Here is a 19,630-nt window from a genome sequence, read left to right as displayed (position 1 = left end):
ATTATAACTGCTGAAAGTTTAGTCTTACAGGATTTACTTCACAGCACATACTTCTCATTTCTCTCTTTCTTCTTTCTCTCATAAATACGGCATCTTTCTTATTCTGATGGAACCAAAGGACATTTTTCATCCATGGGCTCTGGGCTGCCAGTACAAAGTTGAGACCACATGAAAATTTTCAGTGTCAGTCCCAGTGAGTTCCATGCGAATGAAATTGTGTGGAAAGAGGGTGACTTGTTTCTGTTTGGGTTTCTTTCTTTTTTCATTCATTGACTTCTCTTATATGCTACCTGATGTATTCAGACTCCTCTGCTTTCTTGGCAAAAGTAGTACTTTTTTGCGTGGGAAACTATTTGCCCATCCCATTTGTAGCGACCTGAAGAAAGTCTCCATATCCACAGGTATGGCCAAGCACTTTTCCTATAGCCTGTGGCTGTTCTCTTTTATCCCCCGCTGACTGTGAAGGGCAGCGGCAGACCTGCTAGGGCATTAGCTAAAAGCCAGACAACGTATTGCATCCACTTTATTGTTCTGAGTGATGAGTACGTAATTGCTATGTAGTACATCCTTTAGCTATGCTCACAAACTAACAAAGTTTCTATCTTGTGGGGAAGTTTTGTATTTTCATTTTTTTTGATGATTTTTTTTTCTTCTTGATTGATACGTAGATGAAGCTTTCTTTGACTCTGAGAATAGCACAGAAAAGAGCTGTCTACTGTTGCAATTCACCACAGACTGTCTGCACAAGCTCTTCCTGTTTGACACCCAGAAGTTCCTGAGTAAGGAAAGAGCAGAAACCTTGATGATGCCTCTGGTCGATCAGGTATTGACAAACACAAAAAAACCAATTCATAGCTGATTTTTTTTTTTCCCCCCATCTGAAAGATTTATGTTTTTTTAACTATCAGGCCTCAGTTCTCTCCTTTAACAAAAAATGAGGAATTAATTCATTGTCTTTGGGCTACAGACAGTATTAACTGCTTTGCCAAAGGCTCTGAATTGCTACATTTTTTATCCTCTTTCTAAATGTCTTCATTCCGTAAGGTTCATGCATGTTGTTGAGCTCTTGCAGACCAGTGCACTCCCACTGATGCTTTTTGACGTAAGTCTTGAGTACCTGAAAGCTAAAGCTAGAAGTGCTTTTGGCTGGCTTTATCTGAGCCTGAATCCGTTTGACAAGCTTTTTACTTCCACAGCTAGAAAATATGCTTGGAGGAGATGAGAAGTTCCAGGAAAGAGTGACAGCACACCTGATACCCTGCATAGCTCAGTTTTCAGTGGCAATGGCAGATGATTCTCTTTGGAAACCACTGAACTACCACATCCTGCTGAAAATGAGGCACACCTCTTCTAAGGTTGGGAGCTACCAGAATTTGAACTGGTTTTCTTTGTTGCGTTAGAAAATGGGAACAGTGCCCCAAAAACCAGAAGTGGATTAGCCAAGTCATTGCTAAAATACTAGCCTAAATTAAAATACTGATACTGTACTATGCTACTCCCAAGTTCTAGAGAGATGTATACAACATGGCCTTCTGCTCTTACTGTAAGCAGTCAATATTCCACGTGTGGATGTCTTCCATACTGTGTGGTTTGGGTGTTTTAGAGATTTGGTAGCTGTTAGAGTAAGAGCTAACCTGTTGTTACGAAGAAAGGGGCACTTTAGAGGGGGAACTGGAAGACGGTTATTTATCAACCTTCAGATCTGTTTATTATAGAGAGTTTTGTCAAGACTCTCCTATTTGACAGGTTATATGTATTCAGGCAGGGAGAGTACTTGGTTTTTCATTGTACTGAGCCAAGTCCTTCTGACACAGTGGGACAGAGTGGCATTGTAACAGGAAGTTAAAGACCGTTACATCAAATAAATTCTAGCAACATACCTGCTTCTTGCAACCTGTTTTTCCTTTGACATTATCTTAACCCAGATGTTGAGATTTAAATTAGCTTAAAACTAGTTCCCTTCAGTAGGGAAAGCTAGTTTACAAACTTATATGGAAAGAAGGTGGGGGGAGAAAATGGAGAACTATACTGTAATGTTTGTTTCCTTACAAAGACTATTGCTTTGTTTTAGGTCCGATTTGCTGCTCTGCTTACTTTAGTAGAAGTTGCACAAAAACTGAAGGAGAACTACCTGGTCCTGCTACCAGAATCTATTCCATTCCTAGCTGAGCTCATGGAAGGTAATGTTCTAAGTGGCATTAGTGAAGGCAGACAACTGGCCTATGACCAAAAAAAGAATAAGGGCCACTTATTTCAAAGATTCAGACAGGATGATTGCTATAATTCTTACGAATTGGTATACGGTAGCTTAAACTGCGCAGGCTGCAAACCGAAATGGATTGTGTCCAACACACTCCTAAAGTTCAGTTAAATTACGGCAGTTTCTTTAGTGTTATAGCCTGTGCACATCTCTGCAGTTGCATGTTTTAGATCAGTGTTACAGTAGAAATAATTTGCCTAAGTCCTGAGTCAGTGCCAAAATATTCTTGAATAATTATTTCATACCTGGTGTTTGAAGACAATTCTAGCCTTGACAGGTGAAGCAGCCTTCCTAGGGTAGCTTTGTAATCACTATTCAACTTAATTCCTGCTTTATTTCTTTTTCTAGATGAATGTGAAGAAGTTGAACAGCAGTGTCAGAAAACAATTCAACAACTGGAAGTCATTTTGGGAGAACCACTCCAAAGCTACTTCTAAGTTTATCCTCTTTGTTTTCAAATTTTGTCTGAATGGTGTTAGCTTCACACATGCAAGCGTTACAGGCAAACTTGTCACACTAATTTTTATCAGAGCTGGGATCTTAACTTTTTAATAAAATATTTATCATTTCTGGATGGTCTGGAGACTTTTCATATTACTTTTCCTTAACTGCTCTTTTCTTAACAGTGGGAAACTGGAGCAAGCTATAAGCAAGTTCTGATAGCTGGGCACAAACAGAGTGACAACATCTGAGACTGACTGAATTCCACTGTGCTTGGGGCATGCAGTTACTGTCCCTGCAGAGGGGCTGCCATGCTACAATGTAAGCATGGTACTCACTGAACCCACGCGCTGCAATCCCGAGAATCTGCTTTTCTGTCACTTTTAGGGAAGTAAAATGTACACCCACTGAAGATACTGAAAAAGAAGTTATGAGAAACTAGGATTCATATAGGAGCTAAAGCTGGTTTTTTAGTCTTTAAAGACTGCTACTGATTAGCTTCTTATTCACCTGAAGATCAAGAATAAATTGCTTGCTATGTTAATGAATTTACAAAAAAACTCGCCACCTGTTTTGCATCAGGAGGTGCTGGTTCATTACACTGCTAGTAAGAAAGGCACTCAGACTCTGTAAAGTATGGTTTAAAATGCAACTGGTCAGAACTAACACTATAAAGAGGATAATCTTACATCCCATCGGGTACTGGGAACAGGCCTCTGTTCAGGGTACAGCATGCCATGCAGATCCCGTCTGCGGAAAGGTTACTCCATCATGGTCATTTGTGCTCTTACAGGATTTTTTTAAAAGAAAACAACTATTAATCATGTCTGCTGTCAAACAAAAAGGATGGTCACATGAGACCTTCCTGCTGAACTCCCAGATAAAGGCAAGGACACACAAGTGGTGTAATTGCCATTACCAAGTGGGAGCTGCCTACCAGCTCCTCTGTTACAATCAGCCAGCTAAGTTTATCCTGCAGCTAAGGGGTACGTACAGCATAACACAGCCCTGAAGGCCACACCAGCACAGCCAAGGCCTAGGCCTACTCAGGTTTAACTGGTCTGTGGATCGCTAACTCCTCGATGTGGAAATGGTCCTCCAGTTAGGATCACTATGGCACCTTGGAGATACTGGTAAGACAATAAGCAAAACAAGACAAAATACAGACCAAAAAGGGATCATAGCTACTTAACTACACTTGGAGAAAAGCAGAGTTCACAAATGTTTTTATTTATGCTTTTTATACATTAGATCTGGTAATTTGTCTTGAAATTGTTTCACTCTTTTAGCAGCTGTTAAGATAAATAGGAACATCCCTCAGGCATGTATTGACAGCCAATAGCAACTTATTTTTAAAAAGAGTATAAAAATTAAGACTGACATCTGTACGGAAAACTGATTGAATAGAACAGCTTGTTTCAGATAGATAGTATTTTAATACAAGACTGAAAAAGGATTCATTCTCTATTCCACTGATGAGTATCTGAGTCTCATCTCAGCTGAAACCCTGCCTGGACTACCTGGGTTCACACATTATTAAAAGAAAAACACAAACATCTACTTCAGTCCCTGAGCACTCTCAACTCAGTTAGGAGCCATTTCAGATCAAACAAGCTTTCAAAAGTTCACACAATTGGAGCCAGCTAAATCATTCTAATTTGTTTCACTTTGGAAAACAAAGCTAGAAATGCTGCTGTATGTTTAAGCCACTTACAAGCAGGAGGCGAGATAACCACAAGTGTCAGAGAAGGTACTACTGCAGCAGTAGACCAAGAAGTAAGATCAAATTCCTCCTTGCCTTTTGCTAGAACTGATGGGTCAACTGTTTGCTTAATCCAGCTTCAGCAAAAAGGTTATAGTTGCTAATATAAACTAAGAAGTAGAAGAATATATTTTATAATTCTATTTTAAATGAATTATCAATGTCCCTTTTGGGGTGGATAACTATCTTCAGATCCTGTTTCAGTCTCATTTCTACTTCACTAAATTGAATGTATGCTATCAAGGAATGCCAAGTAGTAGTTTAACTTAAACATACCGAGTGCAATTGTTAGACACAGTATGATGCAGCATTTTCATATTGCTAGGTTCAGTAATACAAGAGATTTATCTGAGCAAACACTTATTTAGCTTGCCAGGATACTGTAAACTAGAGGAAGATTTAATCTCGCAGTTAGCAGTTCTGGTACTCGCCTCACTGAGAAAGGCAGACACAGAAGCCTAGATAGATAAAGGCAGGCTCAGCGCGAGTCAGCACCTGTTTGTACTTGACAAGGAGGCACTGTCATTGGAAGAGGTTGAATTCTTTTAGTACTGATTGAAAAGAACTACCAGCTCCTCACATCTAACAATTGAACATCTCCTATGATTTCCACTACATTGATCTTTTCAAGTTGTTTAAAACGATGCTTGTACTCCAGAGTGTGAACACCATTAACAGCAATTTTGAACTGGTGGGCATCACAGAAAATGATCAGCTGAAAAGCAAGAAGAGAAACAGTTAAGTTTTAAGCTCAGGTAAGACATGAAAAACAACCTGATGATCTAGCCTAGACTTGGGCAAGCCCTGCTTCTGCTACAAAGAATGTTTCATGCAAAAGAAACGTGTAAAAAAGTGGAACTTCAATATAATCCATAGAATCATAGAATAACTCAAGTTGGAAGGAACCCATAAGGATCATAAAATCCAACTCAATTAAAATTCATTCTGAGCACAGGCTGAATTCTTGCAGCTATTTAAAAAGAAAACTGTCATTAAAACCAAGTCAAATCTCTGCTCCATATGGTCCCATTTAATCCTAAATATTCTCAAGACACTGAAATGCAGGAATGGCAGTTTTATTTAAATCTATATTAGTGACATGACATTTAAGCACCACTGCTAATCCTTTCGGCAGAATTACCAGTCTGATGCTACGTTTCAGTTAATCTTACCTCAAAGTACATCCCTGGACTGAAAGGAAAGTTGGCAACTTCCTTTTCTTCTTCTCCCCAGCTGTCATGAAGGTACGAGTTTCTTACAAAAACTTTATTTTTCACTCGGGGATTCAGATGTAATGCGATGTCCTTTGAGTCACTTGATTTCAGATTTATTGCAAAGCTGGAAGATATTTTTTAAAAGTTTACTATACCAAGGGTTTATAAACACGATGCAGTAGTCCATGCTGTTTACCAAGTCCTTAGCCAATACTCAGAACTGTTCTGGAGCCAGGGCTGTGAGTCACCTGAAGAACCAAGCAGGCAGTTAACATGCATTTGTCTCCTTCACACAGCAACCTTTGCTGGAGGCAGCAAATGTAGGACATGACCCTGCTAGATCTGCTTCATCACTCACAGCTTTCTGTTCATGTCTCAGCAAGGAGGTATTGAGCCAAGTGGGCCAAGTGCTGCTCCCATACAGCAGTAGGAAGCAGCGTTCTCACAGAAACATACGGTGCTACTTGCTCCACCATCTCTTTCTCTTAACTCAGGCGGTGGAGAGTGGGAGGCTTTGTTTTACCTAAGGACATTATATTCTCTCTGCCAACAAACTGGTTAGACTCTAAGGAAAAGTTTGAGGATTCTCTCAGTACGTTTAAGATTGGTGGGACACCATGCATACAACGTGTTACTTTGTAGGCAGCGTAGCTCTGCCCAGGCTGAAGGAGTACTCTGCAATCTTAGACATGTCCACAACACAGGGTCCTAAGGGGGAGCTCTGGAGAACACTGATCAGAGGGAAGAGTCATCCAAATGCAAATGAATGCTTCAACCTGTGGCAAAGATCTCACTGCATTTAAAGAAGAAATATTCCTCCCCCCAGATTAGCTCCAGCTGTCAGGTTATTTCCCTCCTTTGAGAAGCCTAGAATTGCTTACTCCAGATACGAAATACAGCAATGGCCACACTTCCAAGCTGTGAAGTCCTCTTTTTCACCGAGAAAAAGGAACATCTACAGCTGTATGAAAGACATTAAATAACTTACAAACTCTATAAAAGTCTCTACGTTTAAAAGCACAAAGAGCAGACAACCTGCAATGCTTTAACTAACACCCAAAAGCCTCTTCACGCTTACAAGCAGTACGTTCAGCACTTGAAATCTGCTAATAAGCTTTTCAAGCCAAAAGAAGGAAAACAAATGCTACTATCCAAGTATTAATTATCCTGTCCAATTCAAAGTCCATTCAAACTTTGTTGATGAGATTTCTAGACCTTGGGTTCCAATATTAGTATGAACTCTGAGTGCTGTTCAGCTGCAGGGAAGATGTGTGCTCTGAGGAAGCAGGACTGCAATGCATACACACCGTAAAAAGCATGCTCCTCATCATTCGCACTAACGGCTTCATTTTTAGGCATGTTTCTGCAGAGCCAAAACCACCCTTCAAGCAAAGGGCATGCTGAAGCACAGACATTTCCTCAGCTCCATTTTGATTGTGTTGCACTCCCCTTCCCCCCCACCCCCTTTAAATCATGTTGGGAAAATGTCTTCTTTGCAACCCGTTGCTCTTAATTTGCTATTGAAATTATAGCTCATACTCCCCTACCAGCTTTCATCACTCAATTGTTGTCAGTCATGCTTACACAGCCCCTGAGGAGGCCATCTGAGAAGTATTCAGAGAAACGTCATAACATGCAGCATTTGAGCACACCAGCAACTCATCTAACCCACTCATTTTCCATCTACTTCTGCCAGTTCCCTTACTCTTGGATCTCTTTAGAATAAAAACTGTCTTCGTACAATATGTGTGCTCACATGCCTCGCACAATGGAAACCCTGAACAGACACACAATCTTGTGAATGATGCAGATTTAGTAGGTAAGACACTCGGTTTTACCTTCACTTTTCACAATGGAGATGCTCTTTTAAGTCCTCTCTAAAGCGGTATCCTGCAGGTTCCTGAGAAAACTGCACTGTAGTTTCAGATGATTCCAGATGCAAAGTTGCAAGCGAGTAAGGATATACTGAGGCAATGGAAAAGCCTACTCATTCTCAAGAGTAGCTCGGTTAAATGGCAGAAAAATTCAGTAACACTTACCTCTTTGGGTTTTTATTCACTTCTCCTTTAATGGCAACCGTGCATCCTGGATGAAGTGCAGTATCAAGTTTCCCAACGTAAGGAACTCCCTGGAAGTACACCACCAGTAAACATTTTGACTGTGACTTACTTTTTTCAATATACAAGCTGAGCTTTACTATGGCAGGAAGAAATTTGGCCTACGATTGCAAATCTGCACTTATAGCTAAAGTTATTCCTACCAACATGTTCTGAGATACTAATACTATAGTGGAAAAGTTACACTGAAATAAACATATCAATGTGTTGGGTTTTTTCTTTAGACTACCACCTTGGGTTCAAAATAAACATGATTTACAACTACTTCTGCCACCACTAATGGTGGAAAGAGGGGACGAAGGGGGCGGGGGGGAAGTAAGCACGAAACTCCCTGCACTAATTTAAATTTGTATCACATAATTATTCAGATACAGACATCCTGACCCCTCCTCTCTGAAAGCTTCAGTTATGCTTTAAAGAGTAAGATTCATGCTAGGTGTGTAGTCCCACAGTTGCGTAAGTACTAGAAGTAGGGTCACAGTATTCTGTCCTCCTGGCACCAGTTCATAATGACAGACAGTGCAAGTATTTTATTTGCCTTTTTTTTTTCGTTGTGTTAGAAGTTATTTTGATCAGGGAAAAGGAGTGAATGGAGAACTTTGCCTTTATTTTTTTGTTGAAGTCCACCACTTGCAAACGATAATATTGTGTGTCATTCAGGTTTGAAAAGAAGACTAAAGAAGGCAGACTGTCAAGTGACAAGGCAACTAAAATCATGGCACTCACTGCAACTACACCTTCTCCACAAATTCTATTTGTATATATTCCTGGCTTCCAACCCCATTTCAGTTTGAGCGTGGTCCTTACTCCAGTCTGGATACTGTCCACCTGTACAGCTTTTTGCAAAAAGATGAGCACTCACTCTGCCTATGCTCCATGCTAGCTGGGTGCAAGTTCCAACCCTAAGGTGCGATACTTGCATCCAGCCACCTGAAGTGTATACAGGGTAAAGCATGGATCTGTCAGCAAGAGGAAGATGTAGCCAGACAGGTTCTGAGATACACGTTAACATAAGGCCATTTGGCATAATATGACTGCAGAATGCTTTTGTTTTGCAGGGATTCCCTAAGGCAGAGAAAACTAAGTATGCTTATTTGAAAAAAGTTTTTAATGTGATTTGGTCCTTTAAAACTTCAGGTACCTCACTTTTTATTTCTCTGTTTATGGCTGTGGATGCTGCATTTATCTTTTGGGTTTTCTATGTACTTTAACAAATATCCTCACTTTTACTAGCAGCAGCAAAGAGGATTTCTCTCTACAAAACCTCACTGATGATCATCTCCCAGTAGATTCTTGATTCCCTTGTTCTGTGCATGTTTTTTCATGAATAACTGAGATGTTTTTATTGCGATTTTTTTTACTCTTCACATTTGCCATAAGTCTACACGAGATACTTACAAATTGTGAACCATCTGGCATTTCCCCCTAAAAGAGAAAACAAACGTTAACTAGCTTATCAGACAACAGAGAGATTCATTTAACCTTTTACAAACATACGTACATTTTCTGTGTTTATCTTTGTTACTCCTAGAGAAGATGGCTGAGAGCCTTGTAAAGACTGCAGAAAGAGAGATATTCAGATGTCATTGCTAACATCATAGAACTTTAACATAAAGTTGGTTTAGAACCATATATGGATCTGTGCTGCTTTGAAGGGTGAACTGTTAACATGAAGATCTAGGGCTAAGGTAACGAAAAAGAGCCAAACCCCTACAAACCAAGGAAAAGTCCTCAAGATCAATTGCTGAAGCCAACTCGAGATTTCTAAAGACCACCTCATTACAATTTGAATCCTTATTTAACAGTCGGAGCACTGTGAACCTCTTAGCATCTGAGGGTACCCACTGAGCTTCCCTACTGGGGTAGGAATACCAGCAGGGCAGGTCCATGCAGGGGACCTCGGGATTCTAAGCAGCCCCCTGCACCCCTGTCCCTTCCCATGGGAAGGGCATATGAGCAGCATGGCCATGCAGACATACAGTTCCAGTTCCTAGCCCTGGCAGATTGTATCTTCAGCTTGTTTATTTCGACACAAGCCTCCCTCTTCCTCCTCAGAAGAGTGTATTAGAAGCAAAGACAAAAAGGAAACAATCGCCCTTCTCCGTTCCTTTCTTCCCCAAAGGATACAGCATCAGCAACCACAGACTAAAGCAACTCTGCTTTGTTTTGTGCTTGGGACAGAAATCAACCTACAGCACTGCTTGCCCCCAGGCTCTTCTTGGAGTCAGTCCTCCAAAACCAGGACTCAGCTTTGAAACAACATTATTCTGGCAACATGGCCAAGTGATGGGGCCCATAAAAGTCTGTGCATATGTGCACAGGCTTTGCAAATGATCAGTGGGTAGATGTATCTTTAAAGTTTAGACCCCATTGCATTCAGGCCCAAATCTCCACCTTCCATCAATACAGTTATTAGTCTGCTGACCTGAGTTAGACCTGATGTTTGGCAGCAAGAGACCCAAGCTTTATGCACAGTGTGGTGACGATGGGGCAGAAGAGACCCAGAATATTACACAGGAGTAGGTAGGCTGCCTTAGTGAGTGGCAGGAAGAAAGGGAAAAGGCATCACCTTCTGTATCTCCCTGGAATTTATCACCACCTGTTTCTGCTCTAAAAGTCTCACCCTTCCAGAGCAGAAGGATCTTTCCTTCTGCATAGGGGAAAACATGTTGTTCAATTCCTCCCTGTTGGTTTACTTTCTCTAGCAGAGCTGGCAGCTGAGAGGAAGCACAGCACCACCTGCACTTTATATTCACTGCAGTTTGGTCCAAGCGCAAGTCAAGCCACAAGGTCTTCTTCAAGAAAGGACATCTCTTCTCACCCCCCCAGAAATAAACATACACTCCTACTTACCATTTCATTCAACAATTCAGTCATTTTAGCAGGAAAAACAGGGCTATGTGCACAAGCGGTTCCAGCCGTGGCTGAACTTGGCATTTGGAAGCCAAGCAATCAGTTACAGCTGTGGCAGAACTTGTCACTTAGAAGCACTGAATACCAAGAGTTCATTTTGGAGCTCCTGCAATATTTGAAAAGTCTAATCCATTCCCAGATTCAGTATGTGTCCTGTTAACTTTGTAAGCTGTAAACTTTGTCACCCTTTTGCCCCTAACCTCAAGACTAAAAAGGGAAGACAGAGATCCTCACATGAGACTCGCATGTTGAACTGTGGGGAAAAAAAGGTCTTGTTACTGACGTTAGACTGTGTAGCTGCTTTTCTTTCCTTCCTTTTCACCCTAAATCCTACTCAGCAGTTTCGCAAGACAGAGGAAAGGAATCTAACAAGTCAGCTGTCTATACAACTTACATTAGAAACAAAATCTATACTTTTGATCTGCACTTTGCCATATATCCCAAGAGTATCTATTCTTTCAAGGCTAATTCTGTGGTTGTAGAGCAGCAAGTGCTTCTTGTTCACAGTCACCTAAAGAGACAGGAAACAAAATAGGAAAATTGTATTAAACATACATCACACCAGCCACATATCAAATTATATGCATGTATCTCTGTTTTACACTGTTTTGGTACAGAAGCAGGGAGTGTCCTAGAAATTTCAGAGCAACTAAGTTCAGCTCATCCATGATTCAGTCTCTCTCTCCATTTCTGTGAGGGAGATTTATTTGACTACACTAAAATTTGCATTTCACACCTTTTGTTTCTATCACCTGATCATTTACCAGTGTGGTACTGTTAACCTAATAGAATCTATTACTGCAGTCTAACAGAGCAAGACAAATACACCTCACATGTTTCCTCCAAGAGGACTGTCCTACACTAGTCACAAAACAGGTTTACCCTAAGGTCAGCCCTTTGCACGTAAGAAGGGAAGGGTGGAGTAGCTATCAGCCACGGCAGGAAGTTACTTGCCAACTCATCCAACTTAGAGGGAAGCAATACAAAATTAAAAGTCTGATTTACTTAGCACCTCTTTAAAGAAAAGCTTCTAAACTTTTCTCTAGTTAGACTATACCTAGTTAACAGAGAAACCAAGGCTTCCAACTATTTATTGTAATATACAAAATACCTCTCTTTTATTGGTCTGACAACTGGCTACGGATAAAGAATCGACCAAGACTCACCTGGAATTTATCCTTTAAAATCATGATGACAATCTCAAATGACTTCCCTTTTTGAAAGGGCATCTCGTAAGTGATCTCTTCCCAGCCCCATTTTTCCCTCTCCAGCGTGTTGCAAACAATGCAGCCAGACCTTTTGAAACGGGGGTTGAAATGGAATGCCACATCAGCTCGAGGCTTTATGCTACTGCCACACTGTAAATCCACCTGGAACCTGATCATAAAAATAAGACAAACCACATTCAGCTCAGTCTGTCAAGAAACCACCCAGAAGTTCGATACACTTGTGTTTTACTGTGGAGCCTCAGAACAGGCAGAGACAATGAGTGTTGTTGGATAAGGAAAAAAACCCAAACATATATTTGTCCAACTCCTACATGTTTGTGAAAGATTCTCCCCCGATTTATTGCAATGAATTAAAATATTTAAGTATTTATTTAATGGTCATTATTCATATCATGTAAGCTCCTCACTTAACTGTGTTCACCACCTTCCCTCCCATCACCTTCAGTAGAATAATCGAATGAACTTTTGGCAAAGTCAGGGAACAGAACCCCCATACTGGGCACACGCACTAGGTTCATACCTCTTTATCCCAGTTTAAGTTAATTACTTCATGCAACACGCTCAGTTATCAATTTTGTTAGTCTCAGATAACCTCTTTAGACAAGCACACATATGCTATGACAGGGAAAAAAAACATTGCCAAAGCAGGCAAAGCAAAAAGAGAGAAGAGAGGATCAGCAGAAAGCAAAAAATCAGTTCATCATCCACTTCTCATCACAAAGCTTTCATTAACCACTTAAGCCTGTATTCATTCTGATGCTATCACAAGGATTTAGATCAAGCCTTTGTGTGCCATCATAAGTAGGACCCCTGGAAACATTTACATTTTATCCATTACATTCTTGTTCACATGGTGACACTGCAAAAAGTGACACTGCAAAAAGTGACACTGCAAAAAGTGACACTGCAAAAAGTGACACTGCAAAAAGTGACACTGTAGCCACTACCTGTCTGCATCATCAGGAACAGTCCCATGTATCACAATCAGCTCTCCAGGAACAAGGCCACCAAGTATTGTCCCAACATATGGAATGATCTAGGGGGGGGGGGGGGGGGGGGGAGGGAAGAAGAAAAAAAAAGATTCAAATAGCATTTTGTGATGTGGCAAAAAAACCCACAAGAGTTTTAAAAATAATATTCTAATAATTATGTGGTGCTCTAGCACATTAAAAGAAACACAACTAGCATTTCATTTAAAAGAAACAGTAGAAAAGCACTAAATACCCACCACAACGGGAAGGAAAAACCCAGCAGATATTCATCTATGAAAACCAAGCTTCTCAGATAAAATTAAGCATTCCTAGCTCTCAAATGAAGAATGGCAATATTTTATTGCCTCACTTTTAACAGAATATAAAGAGGATTCACTTCAAATTAGGTCATTGCCAAGGGCCGACTATTATCAGCCCTTTGCTGGTAGCAGGAGGCACCTTCCACAACCCTTCTGACCCCAGACCACAGCAGCTGCCTTTTTGCTTGTTCTTGCTCCATTTTGGAAAACAGTGATGGGAAAAGAAGAGACTATGTCACAGAGTGTCTTCTTAGTAAAAACTACACGACAAACACAACAAAATACCTCATCCCAATGAGCTAAGAACAGCAAGGTGCACCAAAATAGCCCTGTTCAGGGGTCTCGGTCTTTATGCTTGATCTGAAAGCAAAGCTGTAAGTCTGCATCTCATCACATGCGCTTTAGATGATTGAAAAAGGAAGTAAATGGTAGCAAATGTTGCATTTTCTCTGGTTAACAGACAAAAATTTCTGCCAAGGTTGTTTTTTGTTGGTTTTTCCCCCAAAATCCCTTATTTATGGAACAGTGTATAAGATTTTAGGACATCTTTGAAATGAAACATCAATTGCAAACAAGAGTTCCAGTAATTTAACAACTGGAAATACTACTCTTGAATGGAATACTGGACCATAAAAGGACAAGTTGAGATTTTTATTTTTTAAAAAAATGTATATATCATCATGTGAAACAGGAAGATATGAAAAGGGGATGTGTTTGCTAACACCTATTCTTGTGAATTTGTGAGAAGGGAAGGGGGAGTGACAGCAAAAATTGTCTAAATACAGAGTGTTGATCATTTCTGCCAGTAGATACACATACTTTTCTGCCCTCTCTCTCCACTTCCCTTCTCAGCTACCCACACGTTGCACAAAACATAATTTGCAGGCATCTTCTACATCAGGCAAAATGGACTTAAAGAACTTGCTTCTCAAGCATAAGCTCACAAATGGTCAAGTTGTCTTAAGTCTCACATATTTTTATTGGCTTAAGCAGGTGCAGTAGAGGAGGACCAAAATGTGAAATTAAGTGTTAAAAGTGAAAGAATAAATAGGCTGAAATCCCTTTGCTTACTAGTAGCGGCTTGGTTCCTTAATATAAAAGCTGTACACGAGAGGCTCATTTTTATTCAAAGAATAAGAACAATAATAATAAATAAGAAAAAAACATATCTTGATTATTTTAGTTTTAACACACTGCTCCTGAGGGGTAGTAGCTCTGAGTAATGCAGTAGAGTAATAAATTACTGGTTCAGTCTCCAAAGACGAACCAGAGAAACATACAGACACAGGCCAGTGATGCTGGGACTTAACCACTCTAGTGGATCAAAGTTATTTGCCCCTGGAAGAGAAGCTGTGGCAAAAAAAAAATTCTTTACATTCAAAAGGATGCATTTATTTAAGAGGAAAGAAGGTTGGCCCATCAACTCTTCAGAAGCTCAGACATAGAATCTGTAAGACCATAATAGAGCATTTCCTGGGTGCAATACTACAGACTTAATGAGGTTTTGTCATCACAGAACGTGCCTGTAATTTCCTCACATCTCAAGACATTCTTCTACTACCTCTTCCTCCTTTATTAAGAGTAATGCTTGTGATATCACATGATCTACACCAGCATCCCAATTCTCTTCCAGACCTGCAAAAATTACCTCTGAAGCCAACTGGTGAATGTCAACTGAGTTTGAGAGGTCTCGAAGATGAAGTTCTTTCTAATATCTGCCAGTTTTCATAAAACGAGAAGACAGATTATGGTCTTACAGAGGAAAGGACTGTGATAACACAGCTTTCATCCAGTTTGCTGGGTTGTGGACAGCCGCCCCATCAGATGGGGCATGACATTTCTTGCCAGATGGGTGGAGTAAAGGGCATAAAGAGGAAAGCAGGATTTTCTGGATAATTCAGAACAGTACAGTAGTGAAGAAATAAGTCTCAGACCCAAACCTGTAACAAAGCTCTTAAGATTTGCTGCTCATGGAACAATTCACTGAAACAGTGAAATCTTCATTGCCTGCCCTCCTCCATCCCTACTAAGTTCATCTTGTGATACCACATAGGTGACAGAATCACAGAAGGGCTGAGGTTGGAAGACACCTCTGGTGTCAATGCCTAGTTCAAAGCAAGGTCAGATAGAGCAGGTTGCACATGGCCTTGTCTGGAGGCTGTCCTGAGGCCATTGGCACAATCTTTCCCAACTCTGCCTCCATATTCCTATCCCAAATACTCACTCTTATTCCCACCTTAGACTCTTGACCCCTAAGCCCTAGTTTACCCCTTTATATTCTCCAGCCTGCTCTTGTCACCCATCACAGTCATCAGCCCCCTTGCAGCCATCCAATTTTGCTGAACTCTTACTCTCTCCCTTACACAGATTATTTGTCCTGAAGACCTCCTAATCCTCCTCTTCACACCTCCTCTCCCACCAAAGTCCCCATCTACCAATTTTCATCCTCCCTTTCCTTTTGCAGTTCAGTCCTTCCACCTTCTAGCTAATCTCCACACAGCTTTCCTTCCTCTCCCAGCTGGGTTCTTTGAAGAAGGTTGAAGCTATTCCCCCGTCATCCCTAACTCTATCCACTTTGCAAGCAGTGAACATATAGTGGGATTGAACAATCAGATTCACTGAGGGCATAGGTGTGTACCAGTGCGAAGCTGCAATAGATAAGGAACTCCTGTGGAGATCTGCGCTACTGTACACTCCACATAGATACTCTACAGACTTTAATATTTTTGAAGAGTTCTAGCACAGAATGGTAAAAATACTATTTCCTGCAGGCTCAAAGGAACTACCTTTTTCAAGATACAATGAAAAGCACAGCTCCAGCCCACCCCTTTAGCCACATGGCAGTGTCAGGCCACTGTCCCAGATCATGAGAATACTAGAGCTTTTCAGAGGAGTCTCCAGACTCCAAGCTAGGCAAACAACATTCCGTCAGATCCACTCTCTGCAATGGCTGAATCGTGTTAGCTCAAGTCTTCCTTACAAAACAGGATTTATTGTAAGGTATGATATCAACTATCAAAAAAGATTCCAAGTTTAATTGTTCAGAATGAAGTTACAAGCACCACAAAAAAAAAGCCAGGCACCACCCATGTTTACAGAGAATTAGGTGAAAACACTGCTTATCACATTTTCACCTTTGATCCAGCACATTCTGCAAAAGTGCCAGACATCCAATAAGCTGTGTATGAAAAAGGATTACCCTCCAAGGCCAACAGAACTTCCTTCCTGTTTTGGAAGTCCTGTGCATTAAGTGTCCAGTTGCTTACAGCACAATTTCTAAACACCATCAGCTCCTAGTGTCACCTGTGACATCCTTCCTCAAATACCTGAGCAATGCAGAGAGTTCTCAGTAACACCCCTCACTATGCAAAACAGTACGAGTACTAACTACTGACATAAAACAGTAAAGTCCCATTTCCCAGGGGAGAAGTTGTTGACATGACGGGGAGTTACCGGGTTACTGATTGTCTTCTGTGGTCCATCCAAGGACATCATCTTCCCTCCTCCGGTTTAAGTTTGTCAGTTCTGTGTGATCACTGCTGAAGCGTATTTAAAGGACTCGCTGCTCAGACAGCACCAAAGGAGGGATCCCTTCGAAAAACCAAAACTTTTAATTAGAAAGAACAAAGCGACACTACATGAAGTGAAACCCTCCAAGGTATAACTTTAAACAGCACAAAGAAACGATGCAAACATCTTTCCTTTCCAATAAATTTGCTGGAGTTTTGAAATACGAAAATTAAAGGCTTGCTTAAAGAAATAAGGTGCCACCCTAACAAGGGACAGTGCACACAGGTACACGATGCCATCAGCAGCTTCCTGAGATTATGTATACTGAGACAGAATCCCACGTAAAAATCATCACTGTACAGGGGAACACTGATAACTCAGTGCCCCTCAGCTGGGCCCTAATAGCTCTCCATTTGCAGCCGACCCCTGCCTGCAGACAGGGAAAAGATACACAGTACAAAAGCAGTTTTTCCAAGACAACCAACCAACCCTTTCTGCTTCCTTTATTTCTGTGCTATCCCCAGATTTTCCAAGGCAGACAAGCCCTAGGGGCTGAACTTGCTTTTTCCAGTTTTATCTTACATAAAGTTAAGAGATATTAAGCAAAGACATAGCAGGGAAGCAAAGGGTATTTTATATTTCTTCCCCCAACACATACAATCCCTGAACTCCACAAATAACTACAGGAGCTTGTAAAACTTGCATTAAATGCACAGCATTAATAAGAAATGAAACAACAGCTTGTGAGTATATCCAGCGACACTGTAATTTCTTTAGCAAATCTAATGAAGTGACCAAAGTTCAGGGCCCAACTGAAACTACTAAGTAATTATTTCTCACACATTCTGGATAAGTAACTTAAGGTAGCATGCAAACTGTGTGGTAATGACAGGGAAAAAGTCAAAGGTGAGGGTTCTAGCATAATTACTGTGTGACAACTGCTAGCAACATTAAAAGGAAAAAAAAGAACAAAAAAACCCACACACACCACCAAACCAAAAACCCGACATCTGTGACCTGTTCCACAGGGCCCTGAAGTTAATCTTCTGAAATGATTCAACAACAGAGTGGCCCATTGCAACATCTGGCTTATCTTGTGGCAGATTTGGGCCAGAAGGGCATGAATCTCCTACTTAAGACCAGTGTCTAGAATGCAATTCAGAGAACATAAGGTGCCTACGCTGCTTAACTGTTTTGCCTCTTTGATCTTCTCATGGGATACCACCATCAATTCACAACAGAACTGTGCAAAGGCAGGCAAATTTCATTATTTTCATTTTAAAAAGGAAGAAATCAAGACCAAAGCAAACAATTCTGACTTTAGCATCAGAAAGTCCAACAGCAGACCCCCAAAAATGAAACCCACACCTACGACCCAGTGTCCTGCTAACTGAACTTCCCTGGGTGTGCAACAGCAATCTAGATCATGCTGAAAGAGGATCCTGGAACAGAACTGACTGTCCATCTTGGCAGACCAGGTGGCACTACAGCAAAGTGATGGGTTGAGGGTTTTTTTGTTTATTAGTTTTTTTATTGAAAAGGTCACAATAATGAGGGAAAGCTGCAATTCAGGCTCTGACAAAACAGGAGATGGGCATGCAACTGCAAGGTTCTCCTGTAACCTTCTATGAGAGGAACCACTGTCAGTACATGTTACACCAAATCTTGTCTGCAACACCATACGTTAAGGTTTCCTGACTATACTTTTAGAACTGAAAAAGATACATATGCTTTCCTGTTATCTTACACATTGCAAAGCAGCTGAAAAACCTCTTCAATAAAAAAAAGACAGGAAAACAGGAAGGCCAACAACCACCTATTACGCTGTCCCTCTATGACATGCAGAAAATATCTTTCATGAGGGTAACTCGAGTTAGACTTTATGATCAAAGCTAGATTTTACACCGAGGCAAACAAGACTTCTGCAAAGAGAGCAAGCGAGGTACTTTCTGGATATTTGCAAGCAATTAAAGCACAAAACACCAGTGGCGCGCCCGGCTATAAACCCTACCACACGCTAGAATGAGACAGGACTAGTTTCACCAAGAAACCTCGGCCACTTCAGCCTTAACGCGCTCCGAGAAAGCCCCGGCTCCACAGAGCGCCTCCTTCAGCCGGGCCCGCCTCGGCCCCGCCAGGGAGCAGCCCCTTCTCCCCCACAGGCAGAGACACGCGGGGCGGGGGGGGGGGGGCATTGCTACTTTTGCCCTCCGGCCCCCCCCTAACGGGAAGCTCCTTCTTTATCTGCGCAACGTACCTCCGTGACTAGCAGCGCCTGGAGACCCGCGGGCTGAGGCCGGCCGGCGCTGCCGCTGCCATCGCCCTCCGCCGCCGCCAGCCGCCCCCCTTCCGCGCCCGGCCTGGCCCCTCCCAACGGCTTCCCGCCGCCTCCAACGTCACGGCGCACGGCGAGCCCCGCACGCCTGCCCCGGGCCCGGTTCTGCTGCGGGCCTGGCTGTGTTGGCAGCCGCGGCGCAGGAGGCGGCCCCTCTCCGGCGGCTCCCCGCGTGTCGCGGCCGTGCCCGGCCCCACACGGCCCCGGCCGAGGGCGGACGGCTTCCTCCTGGGGGACGGGGGGGTGCTCTGCTACCCCGCGAGGGCGCCCGGCACCGCGGGTGGGTTTGACGTGACCCGGGGAGGAAGGCCGCGCGGGGACCGCACCGTGTCTCGGCCTGCGTCAGCCCCCGAACCGCGCCCGGGACTTGTCGGAGAGCGCTGCTGGGCCCAGGCCATGCCGTGCTAGGCCATGCCACGCCACGGCACGGCACGGCACGGCACACCACAGGCCCTGACCCGCCGCTCCGGCACGTGCCCTGTGGGCTTTGATTTACAGGCGCTAAGGTAACAACTGGGTCGTGAAGTTAATTGAGCTCCTTAACGCCACCACAAGCTT

General features: G+C 42.3%; 2 protein-coding genes across 3 annotated transcripts in view; one reads left to right on the top strand and one right to left on the bottom strand.

The window, feature by feature from the left end:
- Positions 1-2,843, top strand: part of HEATR1 (HEAT repeat containing 1) — a 38,565-nt gene extending 35,722 nt beyond the window's left edge. The window contains exons 42-45 of the mRNA XM_076334171.1: positions 669-823; positions 1,197-1,355; positions 2,072-2,180; positions 2,609-2,843. Of these exons, the coding sequence (XP_076190286.1) occupies positions 669-823; positions 1,197-1,355; positions 2,072-2,180; positions 2,609-2,697 (512 nt within the window). The 3' untranslated portion in view covers positions 2,698-2,843. The remainder of the gene's footprint in view (positions 1-668; positions 824-1,196; positions 1,356-2,071; positions 2,181-2,608) is intronic.
- A 1,067-nt stretch (positions 2,844-3,910) lies between these two features.
- On the bottom strand, positions 3,911-19,073 carry LGALS8 (galectin 8). 2 transcript variants are annotated; one of them, XM_076334172.1, is made up of 10 exons: positions 18,995-19,073; positions 16,681-16,818; positions 12,884-12,972; positions 11,874-12,084; positions 11,102-11,218; positions 9,296-9,352; positions 9,193-9,219; positions 7,717-7,805; positions 5,636-5,801; positions 3,911-5,178 (listed from the first exon to the last, which is right to left on the bottom strand). In XM_076334172.1, exons 2-10 carry the CDS (start codon positions 16,720-16,722, stop codon positions 5,029-5,031), a joined length of 948 nt encoding a protein of 315 aa, XP_076190287.1. In that variant the 5' UTR covers positions 16,723-16,818; positions 18,995-19,073; the 3' UTR covers positions 3,911-5,028. The 2 variants fall into 2 exon arrangements, with proteins under 2 accessions (XP_076190287.1, XP_076190288.1); XM_076334173.1 differs by lacking the exon at positions 9,296-9,352.
- Positions 19,074-19,630: the final 557 nt, after the last annotated feature.

Source organism: Aptenodytes patagonicus, chromosome 3 (assembly GCF_965638725.1).
Source record: "Aptenodytes patagonicus chromosome 3, bAptPat1.pri.cur, whole genome shotgun sequence".
Lineage (NCBI taxonomy): Eukaryota > Metazoa > Chordata > Aves > Sphenisciformes > Spheniscidae > Aptenodytes > Aptenodytes patagonicus.
The sequence above is the reverse complement of the archived record's forward strand: the minus strand, read 5'-3'. Positions and strand labels throughout refer to the sequence as shown.

Excerpts from the sequence above, each read along its gene's own strand:
- LGALS8 (XM_076334172.1), bottom strand. The coding sequence starts at position 16,722 with ATGATGTCCTTGGATGGACCACAGAAGACAATCAGTAACCCG. Across the intron at positions 12,973-16,680 it reads AGAAGACAATCAGTAACCCG|ATCATTCCATATGTTGGGAC; the intron begins GTAACTCCCCGT and ends CCCCCCCCCTAG. Across the intron at positions 5,179-5,635 it reads GTCCAGGGATGTACTTTGAG|CTGATCATTTTCTGTGATGC; the intron begins GTAAGATTAACT and ends CTTGCTTTTCAG.